Source organism: Trachymyrmex septentrionalis, unplaced genomic scaffold (genome assembly GCF_001594115.1).
Source record: "Trachymyrmex septentrionalis isolate Tsep2-gDNA-1 unplaced genomic scaffold, Tsep1.0 scaffold76, whole genome shotgun sequence".
Lineage (NCBI taxonomy): Eukaryota > Metazoa > Arthropoda > Insecta > Hymenoptera > Formicidae > Trachymyrmex > Trachymyrmex septentrionalis.
Window position 1 is genome coordinate 775,066 of NW_017305947.1, and position 15,162 is coordinate 790,227.

The 15,162-nt window shown below is 30.1% G+C and overlaps 3 protein-coding genes and 1 pseudogene across 12 annotated transcripts in view; 2 read left to right on the top strand and 2 right to left on the bottom strand.

The window, feature by feature from the left end:
* LOC108754127 (centrosomin) overlaps window positions 1-7,009 on the bottom strand; it is a 29,675-nt gene extending 22,666 nt beyond the window's left edge. For 2 of the 3 annotated variants that reach the window (XM_018496220.1, XM_018496212.1), the window contains exon 1: window positions 3,487-3,670. In XM_018496220.1, coding sequence (XP_018351722.1) covers window positions 3,487-3,578 — 92 coding nt within the window. In that variant the 5' untranslated portion in view covers window positions 3,579-3,670. Of the gene's footprint in view, window positions 1-3,486; window positions 3,671-6,860 lie in introns of those variants that run through there. The other variant, XM_018496213.1, reaches the window with a different exon arrangement.
* On the top strand, window positions 4,448-5,516 carry LOC108754129 (annotated as a pseudogene).
* A 1,344-nt stretch (window positions 7,010-8,353) lies between the features above and the next one.
* Window positions 8,354-9,821, top strand: LOC108754103 (dynein light chain Tctex-type 1). Of its 6 annotated transcripts, none has more exons than XR_001939689.1 (4): window positions 8,354-8,742; window positions 9,087-9,252; window positions 9,367-9,576; window positions 9,650-9,820. XR_001939689.1 is itself a non-coding variant. In XM_018496159.1 (4 exons), the coding sequence occupies exons 2-4, from the start codon at window positions 8,719-8,721 to the stop codon at window positions 9,513-9,515; spliced, it is 339 nt and encodes a 112-aa protein (XP_018351661.1). In that variant the 5' UTR covers window positions 8,354-8,596; the 3' UTR covers window positions 9,516-9,821. The 6 variants fall into 6 exon arrangements, 4 of the variants coding, with proteins under 4 accessions (XP_018351661.1, XP_018351659.1, XP_018351660.1 ...); XR_001939691.1 differs by having other exon boundaries at window positions 9,659-9,820; XM_018496159.1 differs by having other exon boundaries at window positions 8,354-8,596; window positions 8,719-8,742; window positions 9,367-9,821.
* Window positions 9,822-10,209: 388 nt separating this feature from the next.
* The window catches only part of LOC108754099, a 16,155-nt gene continuing 11,202 nt past the window's right edge, over window positions 10,210-15,162 (bottom strand). The window contains exons 4-13 of one of the 3 annotated variants that reach the window (XM_018496150.1): window positions 14,607-14,901; window positions 13,512-13,653; window positions 13,085-13,278; window positions 12,474-12,936; window positions 12,005-12,171; window positions 11,657-11,815; window positions 11,469-11,592; window positions 11,182-11,343; window positions 10,703-11,067; window positions 10,210-10,540 (exon numbers count right to left, since the gene is read on the bottom strand). In XM_018496150.1, coding sequence (XP_018351652.1) covers window positions 10,394-10,540; window positions 10,703-11,067; window positions 11,182-11,343; window positions 11,469-11,592; window positions 11,657-11,815; window positions 12,005-12,171; window positions 12,474-12,936; window positions 13,085-13,278; window positions 13,512-13,653; window positions 14,607-14,901 — 2,218 coding nt within the window. In that variant the 3' untranslated portion in view covers window positions 10,210-10,393. Of the gene's footprint in view, window positions 10,541-10,702; window positions 11,344-11,468; window positions 11,593-11,656; window positions 11,816-12,004; window positions 12,172-12,473; window positions 12,937-13,084; window positions 13,279-13,511; window positions 13,654-14,606; window positions 14,902-15,162 lie in introns of those variants that run through there. The other 2 variants (XM_018496149.1, XM_018496151.1) reach the window with 2 other exon arrangements.

Sequence of the window (15,162 nt, forward strand, 5' to 3'; positions counted from 1 at the left end):
GGAAGGTAAGAAAGCAAATAAAGCGAATATAAGAGCATGATCATTTTTGAATAATATAATATTTATTGTTATTTTTATATTTACAAACAAATCGAATTTTATTTCCTATCTTGCAGAAAGCAAAACGCTTAATATGAGTACTAGATCCGATAAAAATAGAACTTCCTCTTTGATTTTTTATTAATATAAACATATGACTATTTCTCTCAAAATTTTAAAAAATAACTTCACTTCTCTGAAACTAGTTTTAGCTGAATTCTAACTCTTCCGATATGTTAAATTTTAAGATTTATTTATTTATCTATATAATGTAAACTATCACTGATGTTCTAACAATTAAACGTTACGATTACGTATATCATAAAGAGAAATGAAATGCTGAAATTGTCAGCTCAGACAATTTTCCGATTTGAAAATTGAATTTTCATCAACATGTCCGAGCAGCAGATGCAGAAGACACGTTCGCAACTGTCGGCTTTACCCCTGTATGCATCCGAGACATCGTTAAATTAAGCATCGCTACCCTTACAGGTTTAACCACTCCGAATACGGACTTCTCGGAATCTTGCAGCTTTACTGGGGACACGCATGTCGGATGACGTTAAAGGGCCCCAAAGACGAGTGTAAGATGCGCATGATGCGATAACAGCGCTAAACATGAATTCGTTCCCAGTTGTAATTACGCGTTATGTGACGTGATATAATATGAATCATAATTCATTTAAATCCTTTTGTACGACATATTGTGAGATGATTCAACTTTAAATTACGACGAAGATTCAAACAATCTGTCGAAATTTAATCTCGATTTTTTTTTTCATATCTTTTGCTGCATAACTGTCGCGAGAAATACATATAAAAAATTATCACTACTAAGATAAACGTCCTAGTCGATCGGATATACATACATATGTCCGGACACTTAAATAAGATTTATTATTATTAATCTCAAATGTTTTTATTAGAATATCATAATTTAATTAGCATTTAAAGGTGTAAATTATGTTAAAAAGCATTTGAGATTAATAATAACATAAACAAATAAAGTTTTGTGTAAATGTCCGGACATAAGTATACTCACTGGGACAGTTACTTTATTAGATTTATTGCATAAGAAAGAAAATATTTCATATTAATATATTTGGAGATACACATTTCAATTTAATTTTACTTAATTTTATTTTACGCAGTTTATTTTAAATTTTAAATTTTGCATGTTTTCTACATCCTTTCAGAATTGATAAATTTGATGTTCATATAATGAAGATAAAAATAAAGTGTTGGAAAATCTATGCAATAAATTGAAACGGGTTTCGTAAAAAAATGTGTAGCGATTCGTAACGTTCTTTTAACAAACAGAATCTAGACAAGGAATCGTTTGTAAGTACACGAAATGAGGAAGCAGATGAAAGGATGCATCATCAGTTACCATCGTCTGACAACATGGAAGATGTAACAGATAATCGATACGAAGTGTATAACGGGTGTAGCAGCAGCCACATGGACCGTAATGTGCACGCGTTTCAATTTCTGATACTATAAGTAACTAGTATACGATCAAAGATACATTATAAATCTATGGATCATCTTATCAAGTGATTTACATTAATTTTCTTATTTCTGCTTTTTAAGTTATAAAAATCTCTAACAGTACAATCTATGGAAATTAAAATGAAAGAATATAATGGAAATATTTAAAGATATTAAGTTAATCATCACCATCATTTATAATTATTAATATTAACATTGCCATAATTAATATCAAATAATTTCTGTAATTAAAACAATTCTAAATAAATAGCAATAATACGAATGAAATACACAGTACTTGTTATCGCTTCAGTTTTATATTTTTTTCGAACTATTTATCCATAAATGTTTTGCTGCGATATTAGAATATTCATTGAGTAAACAACTGATAGGAATAATATATTTCATGCGAAGTAATTCAGACTTTTACTTGGTTACCATACATGTAACTATCACGTAGGTGTCAGCCGTGCAAAGTTTCCTCAATTAACGGTTCGTTAAACGAATTGACCGAGCAGTTAAATAGTTAGCTGAATCCTGTCAGTAGGACTTTATTCACAATACGATGTCGCGACTGTGTAATGCCGCACGAATAAGCCTCTATTCCTCTGCTTGTATATATTGTAATAACTTTATATTTTTATTTATCATTATTTGACTCCTGTCTGTCGAAAAGAAGATTCTTTCAGAGTCATTGCAAGATATCAAAGTAATACCTAAAGAGGCTATAAATATGTAAATTAATGCGATATGCCTTGTCTCATGCATATGTATACGCGATACAATAGCAACTGACAAACTCCTGCTTAGTACATGGTAAAAAAAATTATTACATTCCAAATGTGGAATAAAGATACGATGACTTCTCATGACAAATAGTAATTAATAGAACATCCAGAGTAATAATTATATAATTATATTATAAAATATTAATCAGTTTAATGTAAAAAAATACATTTTCTATGTTCGATATAAATTATCAGATCATTCTATGATGCACTTTAGTATATTATAGAATTATTAGTTTCTGTCGGACTATGCAAGTATATTATAATGGATGCTAACTAAATGCATGTACGTTAAATGATACGCGATAAAGAAGACAAAAAGCAGGCAAACTAGATCTCGTCATTAACCTGCATTAACCCTTTTACGCCAATAATATACTCAGTACAGCGAAAGTAATGTTCATCACTTTCGACAGCAAAAGCATTCTCTAGTAACAGTGTTTTGGAAAATAGAATTTAATTTTTTACATAAAAAAAAAACGAAACATATATTACCTAAATATTAAAAATCTTTGCATCGAAAATCTTACAAAATGTTCAATTTAATAATATTCAATTATCTACTGTCAATCATTCAGATTTTTTCCTTTATTGTTAATTTTCCATTAATTATTGATGTTAATTATTGATAATTAAGATAATAAAAAAGACAGACATAGAAGGAATTATTGCAAATGTAACTCTGCTGATCTATTTACTTCACTCTAAAAAATATGTTGAGTGAAAAAATGTTGATTTAACACTATGCGGTGTGTATATAATTCTTCATGTTGGTGTTACTATTAACATCATTATGATGAGAATTTAAAACTCACGATTTAAATCCACACCATGGTGCAACATCAACATAGTGAAAATTATATAGACACCACATGGTGTTAAATCTACATTCATAGTTTTTAGAGTATATCGTTTTGATATAATCGTATACAATATAATTAAAAAGTTCCATAAAAAATTTACATAGAAAAAAAAGAACCTATATTAACGAAGTCATCAAATAGCAAAAAAAAATTTAAGAAAATATTAATAAAAAAATAAATTATTATATATTTTGGGTACAGAGTTAAACGGCAGAGTTAACAGTAGCACCGAAATTTATTGCCCTTTTAAGAATCGAAAGAGTAAATCAATGATCAATCGAGTTAAGTATATTTACTGCACTCACTTTCGGAAAGAATTGTAAGGACCCCAAGCGCCAGTCCTCGTGGACGGCACATTCTGACTCTGGATGGAATATCTGCAGCCACCGAGAAGCATTCCGCAGCAATTCGGCAACAATCACGATGCGAAAACACGTGATCCGTTCACGAATGTTACTGAATCCGCGGCACTACAAAGTCGCAATAAGTCGTTTGGGCTCTCCCCAAAAAAAAAATCATCAAAAAACGAGATAAAACGCGCACCACCGATTGATTCTTCGCAAAGAATACAAGAATATCCTCACGACAAATCTTTTAGAATCCTAAAAACATCAACGTTCTTTCGTTCTTCTTAAAAACACAAAAGACGCGGGACACGACAGTGTTCCTCGGGAAAAATCAGGTCCTCGTGAACGACGATGATCCTCGGCGATTAATTATCAAAATCGCACTCACGTTCTCACGTAAACAAGACATACCACCCTCCCAACCCTTCTCACCCTTCACTACCGAGGGTCGAGAGTACGAAAAGAGTTTAGGATCCGCTCTGCTCGAGGGTGGCGGCGTTAGCGCGAACGGACTATGCTCCCCCGCGTAGCTGGACCGATCAATGGCATCAGCTCTCGAGATGACGCATCAGACAATTCCTCACGGTCGTGATCGAATCTCGCGAATTGTCGAGTCCAGAGTGAGACACTCACGATCGATGTCACTCGTCGGAGGTGATCTTGAGATGATCTTCACGACAATCTATACGATGGATCGCGATTTCCCAGAGGGGGGGGATGAAGTCTTTTCTCTCGTCGAGATGTGACGAAGTTCTGCTATCTTATCTTGACGATTTGCTAAATGCAGCTAAATGCAATCCGTACATGAAGTCCTGCATCAGTCGGTCCGATTCTCGGCCACTCGCGAATTCTTCGCACTACGGGAATCGTGTTTCGAAACCTCGACCGCGTATCGCGCGGCGGACCGAAAACGACTGACGACAGACGGCAACACGAGTCGAGTAGAAATAGAGGGATGGAGGTGCGGGGGATAACAGAGGAGATGCGAGGGATGCGCCATGTCGGCCATGGAATGGTCTACAAGAGAGAGGGACGAGGAGGGAGGCTGCATCTTTTCTTCAGTGCAAGACATGGAAAAATACAAAATCTTTAATGAGAAATTTAAAAACTTGAAGAATATTAACTTGTGTTATTGTAAGTCCTTACAAATATAATAATATAATAAATCTTAAAAATTGTTTCGCATTTTCTTGTATAATAAAAAATAATTTAGCTTCTATAGTATTCCATTCAGCTTCTTTAAATAAAATTCGACTTTGAATCTTTATACTTTCTAAGATATTTGTTTTCTAGATATTATCTAAAAACACATATATTTTAATTTTACAGATATATTTTATGTATATCTGTTTACATAATATTCATTTTGCATAATCGACACTTTTTTCGAACAAGTTTTTCGAAAAAGAGTTTAAATTTATATAAATTTTCGATAAAAACGATAAGATTGCATCCTAAGTTCCTATACAGTGAGAAAATATTTAACAACAAAGTCTTAATACATTTTTTCATTAAAGTACTAACTAAACATTTACTTACAGTAAAATAAATATTTCAATAAAAAATGATAATCAAATTAATGTTCTTGCATCAAAAATAAAAATATGTTTACATTTAGTAAATATTTAATTAATATATTACTAGGAGAAATATTTATTAAAATTTAATAATTTTTTTTCAGTGAACTTAAATTACACAATCAATTTCAATTTGTTCGTTCAATGATTAAACGGATATTCGTAAATGTTAGGAACATGATTTGTATTTATTACAAATCTCCCTTCTCGTTTTCTTCGTTATCGACGGATATGTAAATCAGCACGCAGTAGCCAATGTAAACGCCGTTGTACTGTCAGATCAAAGAGCGGAAGCTGCGGAAGGGAAAAAGGGACTCCACAAGAGAGCATCGCATATATATGGGAAAAGGGGGAGGAACGATGCGGGAGGATAAAGAGAGCAGACGCGAAGGGCAGACTAACAGTGAATGACAGAAGCAGAAAACGGAGAAATATGGAAGATCATAAAAACACGAAAACGAATCTGACATCGATCAAAGACAGTTTCTCAGCCAAACAATTGTGACAATTGTAAATGTATAATAATTAATGCTGCATTAAAAGACAAAATAAAACACTGTGCAGAATTTTCACGTCAACTTTTTTCTACAGAATATGAAAGATTTTTTAACATTGTCTGTTGAGCAATGTTGTTTTTATACGATGTTTTTTGTAATAGCAACGATTGTGCTACACTTTCAGTAAGTTAAAAAATTAGCAACTAAAAAAATATTCTATAAATTACATATATTTTTAATTACACATATGTATATTAATTTAATATATCTATAATTTAATACTTTTAAATAAGCAGTTAAAAAAATATAATTTATAGAATTATGTATCATGTTAGTTGCTAATTTTCTAATTTATTAAAATATTAGAGCTAATTGCTAGTAAAAAAACGTCGTACGTTTCTAAATTCTGATTAACTTAAATAGTAATTAATTTATCAAGTAATATCTGCGTTGTTTGGTTAACATTGATAGGATAATTTATCTTTTATCATCTATCACAAAAAAATTAGATTAAGAATGACAAATTAGCTAAATTCTGCTATAAACAATTCGGCGGGTTGAATTAATCTCCGATTAAAATTACTGGGAACTCGAAGTCGCCTTGACGTTTGAGATCGACGTAGCGTACAAACGAGAGATTGATAACCACTGCGATATGTAAGACGATCCTTAACCTCGCAGGGAGATAACCGCTGTTAAATGAATAAACAATGAGTGAATTCACTATTTATCGTGAAGTACATGTGGTGAAATCATATGACATAACAATGTCATTCGCATGTCATTTGCGTTCTCAAGTTTGCTTCATACTTTCCTCAAAAAGAATTTAGTTTTCCAAGCTAAATAGACATTAATCACAGATATAAGAGAATCTGCCGTAATTACACTTACACAAGATAAAAAAGGGATTCTAATAGAGATAGAAAGATAGAGACGGATAACTAAATGATAAAACGGTCTAAAAACGACAATATCGATTAGAAATAGATAAAAAAAAAAGATCTATACACAAAAATGAATACAGAACAGTCATTTATTATAATTCACGCAGGTAAATAACGAATTGGATCTCTAGTGCGTTTTGACTGCTCTTGAAGGGAAAGGCATCGCACGGGATATGTATTCAGCAAGCGGCAAAAATATATGTGTCTATTTATATTTACAAACGCAGGAAGCCCCACGTGCGAGGAATCGCGGAGGGGATTTATGAGAGAGTCGGGGAAGGATCCAGAGCGTTCGACATGATGGATTTACTTACATGTCGAATTCCGTCGGTGCGAGCGTCTCCTCGAACTCTGTCATTGTGTCAAATTTACCACATTCTCTCGCACAGTATTCCGAGCGTTGAAACGCAAAGGTGAAACACGCGTGATCAAACCAGCGTCGCCGTTACTTTTCAAAACAGTGCTTCGCGAAGCGACCGCGCCATTTGTCGTGGCGTCCTCAGGTCTGCCAATCGCCTCTGGTGGTGATACCTTGAATCAAAGTCTGTCAACGACTGAACTCAAATGTAAAGAAAGTGCGCAACTCGTTTTCGACGGTTGATCACAGGTTGGCAATCGGTATTGTCGATAGCATACGATAATGTCGGTATGAAAGAAACCGCGTATTGCGTCGGTCGATATACTGATAATCAAACTTGAATGATAACATTAAAGTTACAGTTTTTAATAAAAATTATAAATAAAAAATTATTAAGTTTTGAACATATATTTGGAACTAGATAAATAAGCAATGAATAATAATAATAATAATAATTAAAATAGACTTTCAATCTATAAAATATAAAAAATTAACAAATAATAGAGCTAATGAGAGTAAGTGCGGATAATCAAGTGCAAGTTTTGTAGATTTTATAATCTACAAAAATTGCGCTTGATTATATTCGAACGAACCTGGAGCATTTGGTGTGAAAGTTGGAATGCTGATCATCTAGCAAACGAGAATGGATTGAAATGAATTGAAATAAATTCAGATTTTCAGAAATATTGATTCACGAATGTTAAAATGAATGCTTTCCAATCCTGAATGCATTTTTATTTATTTAGGAATTGCATGGAGCATATCTTTATGCCTTTCAATCTAAAAATAATATTAGCTTTTTCTATGCATAGTGAATACTGTTCAATTCAAAATTTTGAATAGGAAATGCAGTTTTTCATTCCAATTACATCCAATTAACTCTAATTGAATCCAATTAAATTCAAAAAAAAGTATTCGCTATTTAAAATACGCATTCGGATAGAAAAAAATTTCAATTCATTTTAATCCCCGTTTGCTAGGTATACATATGTGTGATGTGTGTGCGCGCGCATATGTATTATACATGCTATATAATATATATGATATAATTACACACACACACACGCACGCACGCACGCACGCACGCACATGTATATGTAATATACATAATATATAATCAATTTTATGTATGTACAATTTTAAACGACACTGAAATATATTTTAAATAGTGTATTTGTATTATTTTTAAAAGTTAATATATGATAAATTATAACAAAATATTTTTTTTAATACGATTTTATCAAGCAACGCGGTAGCGTCCCGACGATAATGTATAAAAATATAAAATGGAAAAGCAAAGAAAAACAAGGAAAAAAGGCGGCATGGTCTCTCAAGTTTCTCTCGTATCATCACTTTCTTATTGCACCGTGTGCACTAGTTCAGAGAGTGCAGCAATAAAAAACAGACCTAACTAAAGAACAGACCTACAATAACCGGCGATAGTAGCGATGTGACGGTTCGGTATCATTGACTACTGCTGTGTACTGCTGTTATATTTACAGACGGATGTCACAGCGATATTTTAGAAGATAATTCCAATAAAACGAACGTGACGAGTGTCGATCAGCTTTGCTAGTGCAATATTCTTGCTGTCAAGGTGAAAAATAATAGCAGTTTTAGACTTGGAAAATTAGGACAATCACGTATAGACTTTCCGAATTTTCACGTTATTGCGACAAATCAGATTTTGCGGTATTTTCATCTTTCAGCGCTAAACCTAACAATTATCCATAATTTAATATAATAAGAATAATAAGCTTTGAATTATTAAGAAAAATTGCTTTTGGTCTGAAATAATCTAGTATTTGTTCAAGATGGAGCAAGATGCGCAAGAAGAGGTTAGTTATGTACATTTCTTTATAATTTTAATGAAATGAAAAATTTTAATTTTGAATTAAATAACAAAGCTTCAATGCTTAATGCAGAAATTAAAATTAAATTAATTAGTGATTTTTTCTTAATTGTTTTATGGTAATTTTAAAGCATGTATGCGGTGTACAGGATGCTTCTAATTAATTAAACTTAGGAGTGAATCTTTTCTTATTGAAGATTTGATTCTGAAGCCATCCGGATGGATTTATTTGTTTTCACTAAAACGTTAAATATTAAAAAAATATGCTTGAATAAATTAAAACATTTTTACTGGTTTATGTAAGATTCATGTTTTTTGTTATGATTCTAGTTGCAATTTGTGGTAGATGATGTGAGCACCATTATCAAGGAAGCGATTGAAGTGTCAATAGGTGGCAATACTTATCAGCATAATAAAGTTAATCAATGGACTTCGAACGTGGTAGAAGCTTGTTTGGGCAATCTTACAAAATTACAGAAGGCTTATAAATATATTGGTTTGTAAGACTAAATTTTTACTTCAAGAAAGAGACTTTATATTAACATTGACCTTATATGTTTTGAAATATTTTTCTTTAATATCTCTTTAATATTGAAGTATATAATTGCAGTGACTTGCACAATCATGCAGAAAAACGGAGCTGGACTTCATACTGCAAGTTCATGTTACTGGGATAATGCTACTGATGGCAGTTGCACAGTGCGCTGGGAAAATAAAACCATGTATTGTATTGTATCTGTTTTTGGATTGGCTCTATAAATTTATGTCTGCGTAACAAATTTTGCGTTTGAAAAGAATTCAATATTTTGGCAATTATGAGGTATTCAGTAAATGCCATACTTTCAAAAATAAAACGTTTTGTTCTTATTCGATAAAACTTAATATTTTTGCAGAAATTGCAGAAATTAGGGAAATAGCAGACAGAGTATGACTGTGCTTAAAAGTTACACAACGCAATGATTAATATATGTAATATACTAAAATTGGACATGTATACACAAAATAGATTGTGCTGAGATATATTTAACTTTCTTATATTTATTTTAACGAAGAATGATATTTTTTATCTACAATTGTAACTTCTATAAAAAAATAAATGCAAGATTTATAATTCTTATATTGTTGCACAATATAATTGTGCATGTTAGATGAAATAAGGTATATTTAGATTCGGCAAAATAACCCAAAATATATACAAAATGTTTCAAGGGACTTGTATAATAAACTTGTAAAAAATACTTTTTTCTTATGTTATTCTGTCATTTATTTTATGACAGAATAATATAAAACAGATATTTTTAACTATTTCAATGATTATTAAAGAATGAATAAGCAAGTTTATATATGTACAAGTTCTTAATTTGAATAATAATGAAGTAATTTTTTACTTAATTCTTATATTTATTCAATTATATGTAATAAACATTTTATATAATATTAGATTTTGCCTTTGTGTAAATGTAAATAAGTAATTAGAATTCATGAATTATTAAATTAGATATTATTGGCATTGATTATGTCGTCAGAATGGCGGTAATAGAAACATTGATTTTATCGGCAAAATAAATAAAAATAAATTATTTAAAAACGTTTTTTTTTACACATAGAGAACGATTAAACATTGAGTTCATCACAGTTTAAAGTTCTGTGGTCTGAGGTAGACTTTCATCATCGTCGCTTAGAATAATGCTATCATTTAAAAGAATTAAGTTGTAATTTAATTTACTTCCAAATTCATCATCAATGTACATATCTTCGGTCGTATATTGGTTGCCTTGTATGTTCTGTAATAAAGATCAAATAAACAATTTTATTAGTATACAAACATTTACTTGTTTACAAAAGTTAAAAGTAGAATTTATAACAAATTTCAAATTATAATTTCAATTTAGTTACAATCATTATGATTTGTGTATAAAATTTAAATTGTCTCTTTGTCTACTTACTTTTTTATTTAAAACAGTCCTTGGGGAGGCATATGTTGTCAAATTATTCAGTTTTGCGGGTAGAGAACGCCTTCTTGGTGAATCTTTCAGTATAACACTATTCATAGGACGTATGTTAACATATTCTCTTTCGTCTACTCTAATTTTTTGTGGGGTTGAGGTATCCCTGTTTGCAAATCTTATCTTACTTTGATCAGTTTTTTTCGTGGATTGTTGATTCTGTGATGTTTCAGATTCAATTGACGTTTTTGTAGTCGTAGAACTGAGCGTTTTGCTATCCATGAAAGCCTGATTAAAGATTTGTTCGTGTTCTCCGGTAGCTTCGTTAACAGTTTTTATATTTTTAACTTCATCCATTGAAAGATCTAGAAAATTACTGTTGCTAGATGTCGATTTTTCGATAACTTTGATCTCGTGATTGTCATTATATTTCGTTCCATACAAATTTTCAAATATAGCTTTGCATTCTTGTACATTACTTAGGTTTACTTTAGAAGGTGTTGTTGAACTTATTATTTCCGTGGCACGATCGAGGGCATTCTTTAAGTTTTGTATGGATTGATTTGAAGTGATTGAAATGTTTGCGGAAATGCTATCACTCACGTTTTTTAATGACTCTTTGTTATCTTCAGTGTAATTACCTTTGATGATAATAAATAATTTATTTAAGAATAGAAAATTATATAAAATACATAAATAAAATTAATTTTATATTAATATTTAATATCATAAATTTTGGAAAATGAATCGATGTTTCTTGATTTACCTTTCTCGATTCCAATTATATATGTAGTATCAGCATTTTTTACATGTGGTGTGGAATATTGTACTTTATCATCATCAGTGATAGAAGTGTTGCAACAAATTGTTTGTTGCGATAGTAAGGAATCCTGAAAGTATAAAATAAATATACTTATAACTAATATAATATTAAAAATAATATTATGTACATACTTCACTGTATTCTTTACTGTTACGTCCCATTCGTGATAAGCAAATTTCTTTTTCTTTTCTCCATAATGTTGATTCATAAAAACTTTTAGCATTAGAATGCAAAACTTGAGGCTGCATTATTGCATATTTAATACTGGAAGGCATACCCGTATATGGTGCCTGTAGGAGGAAAATAATTTATATGAGTAAACTAATAAATATTACTGTATATGTTTATATTCTGCATATACATATTCACTTAAATTACATATTTGTATATTATAGTTAATATAAAAATATACTATATATTTTAGACAAATATTGATTTATGTATGCATCACTAATAAAATTTTAATCGAAATAAAGTACCTTTCGCCGTGGTGTACATAATTTTGAAATAGCTCCACTAGGAGCTTTATATTCACTAGGAGACTTATTGCATTTAGGTTCTATAGCGGTTGTATGATTAGCTGGTTTACATGGTACATAGTCAGGACTTTTTTCTTGTGACAATAATGAGCTTGTAGCTTTCGGATCTATACAAAATTATAAGAGTAACTAAAATGTTACAAGATTTTGAAGTATAGAGGATAAAAAGAAATCTAAATTAAATATTCATTTGATATATTCTTCTCGATTGTCTCAATACAATTATCTACATTTTGACATTTTTATTTCAATCTCATTATATATAACGTCGCATAAGCATTAAGTTAATTAATTTGTAAAATAACAGTTTGCAACCGAGATATAATGTAGTTATAAATGTAAAAATATTAAACACAAAAATGTTAGTAAATTTAAATATATTCAAAATTTATATATTAATTTTACTTACATGAGGTTGAATAAGAAAAGGTGGAGTCGCTTCCAAAGAAAAAGTCTTCTCTTCTACTGGCTATCAATTTTTTTAATCGTTTTATATTAGCACGTGCATTATTCCTTTCATCAAGATCTTGTACTATATTTGAAATTTCTGCACAACGAGTGCAAGGAGTGGTAGTCTCTACCATAGGACTCACGACAATATCATTGATAACAGTCATTTTTTTCATATTATTTTTAGAATCCAAGTCTCCATTGCATTGCTCTTTCTTAGATTTGAGAAGTTGATTGGACATAGATTTTTTCTCTCCCATAGGCTGACATGATTGTCCAGTGAATGGTTTTTTAGTCAACACCTTATTTTGCATGAGAGACATAGAAGAAGTCTTTTGATATAGTGTATCATTATATAAAAGATCATTATTATTTCTATTTTCATTTATAAACGTGTCATTCTTCTCTTCTTCATATATCATCTTAAAAAAAAAAATAATTAAAATTAGTAACGATGCATCCTAGTGAACAAAGAATTACTGTACAAAAAACTAATAATCGACAAAAGCTATGCAAATTCTAAAAATTATATTGCTAAATAATTGTATATTATATTTATTGCAAATTTACCAGTAGTCTATGAAGTTTTTTTCCTATTCTATCCATGTCTAACATTATCATTGTCTCATCAGGATGCAATCCAGCCTCTAGTAAGCTACGGAGGATTGATGGGACATTTTGTAAGTTTATAACAATATCTCGTTTTCGCGCCATGTGCTGTCGTTCTACATTTGATTGATCATATCCGCTCCACGGTACATTTCCTATGAATGTTATATAATAATCAATATTAAATTACTAACTATTATTTAGTTCCTTTTGATGCAATTTTAATATTTTATTTAAAAAACATTACAATTATTTTTTTTATTAAAAGATAAGAAATTATATTAATATATTGTATGTATATAAGTATTTAAGTATATATATATATATATATACTGTATATTAATATAATTTTTATATTGTATATATACTATTAGTGTAATGTACTTGCCTGTACACATTTCCCAAAGTAATAGCATCAAGCAGTAAACATCCATTTTTTTATTGGGTTGTAGTCTGTAGCATATCGCCGGTGCTTGCCACTTAAAATTCTCTAGCCGTAAATATTTTTCGAAATTACGTTCTACATAAGTCTAAAAACAAAAGAAATAATAGCATATATTTTATTATAGGAAAAAACAATATTAAAAAATGTATTTTAATATTTCATATTGAGTTATACATCTTATATTCTTTGTATTAAATAAAGAATAAATCTAATTAAAAAATTGCGACATAAATTTGCAAGACTTTTGGGATAAGATAAAAAAATTGTTATTAATATTTAGATTTTTATATTCAAACTTTATAATGTAATTAGTTATATAAATATAATAGTTCTAAATTTTTTCTTTTGATTCTTATTTGTCTTCGCGATAAGATTTTTTCGACGTGATTCTATGTTAAGTATAGTCCTTATTACTGAAAATAATCTATCATATTTAATTGCGATTATGAGTTCCGCGTTCCAGACGGCGCATGCGATTAGCATCGACACGGTACAGCGAATTTATTCAGAAACGAACATTTTGTCGAAAACAATGCCAGTCGTTTCCGTTGGTGAAACGCTCATGGGTGTGTCATGGAATCGCGGATATGACGTGATCCGTTTCGTTAGTCTATTCTGTCTGTGAACTTTTTAAATCTGCTAACAAATGATTTTAAACACGTAAAAGTGTATTTGTCGCGTGCTTAAGTTAAGATAGATGTGAATAAAAAAATATGCATATCTATTGTTTCATTAAGGAATAATAAAATCAGTTTAGGATAACATTATTTAAATAATACATAACGCGGAAGTATAGAAATACATAGATGTATATATGACAATTTATTACATATATTTATAGCAAAATATCTTATAAATTTATATAAATTTTATATTTTAGCAAATTATTTAAATAATTTATAAAAAGATATCTGTACAGATTCGTACTTTAAAATAATTGATGTTTAATATGATTTACGTTTACACGCAATATTTTAAAACTATATGCTAATATTTTGAGAATACAGTAAGGCATAAAAACGCTCAAATTTCACATACTTTTTCTATTTCTCTAGCCAGTTCCCATCCGCCAAGTTTGACAGTCGTATCGGTTGCAAAATAAACGCAGTGTGAACTAATCGCTGTATGTATATATCCTCGCATATGACAATATTTTAATGCATCCGCCAATTTTATACCGATTTGCATGATTCCTTGTACGTTTATTCGTTCACCTTGCTCGTGCATGTAATTGTACAATGAGCAGTCGATGGATTCGAAGATTGAGACGAGACCATGCTCGCTTGTATATGTTGTAGCCATCAGCAGTAATATATTAGGATGTCGAATTTCACTAATAATTTCAAAATTATTATGTTATATAAGACACACAGGATATTTTAATTATGCTATTTTTTTAAATAAAAATAGCTTTAGTCTCAAAAATAAATACAAATAAATACAATATCAAAAATAGTTTCAGATATTTATCTTAATATAAATCTAAATATATGATATTTATAATAAATTGAAGAATTATGTATAAAAATATTAATTTTCGGAGAAAAACATATCTAAAAAATCTAAGAGTATAAAAATTAGAAATATAAAGAGC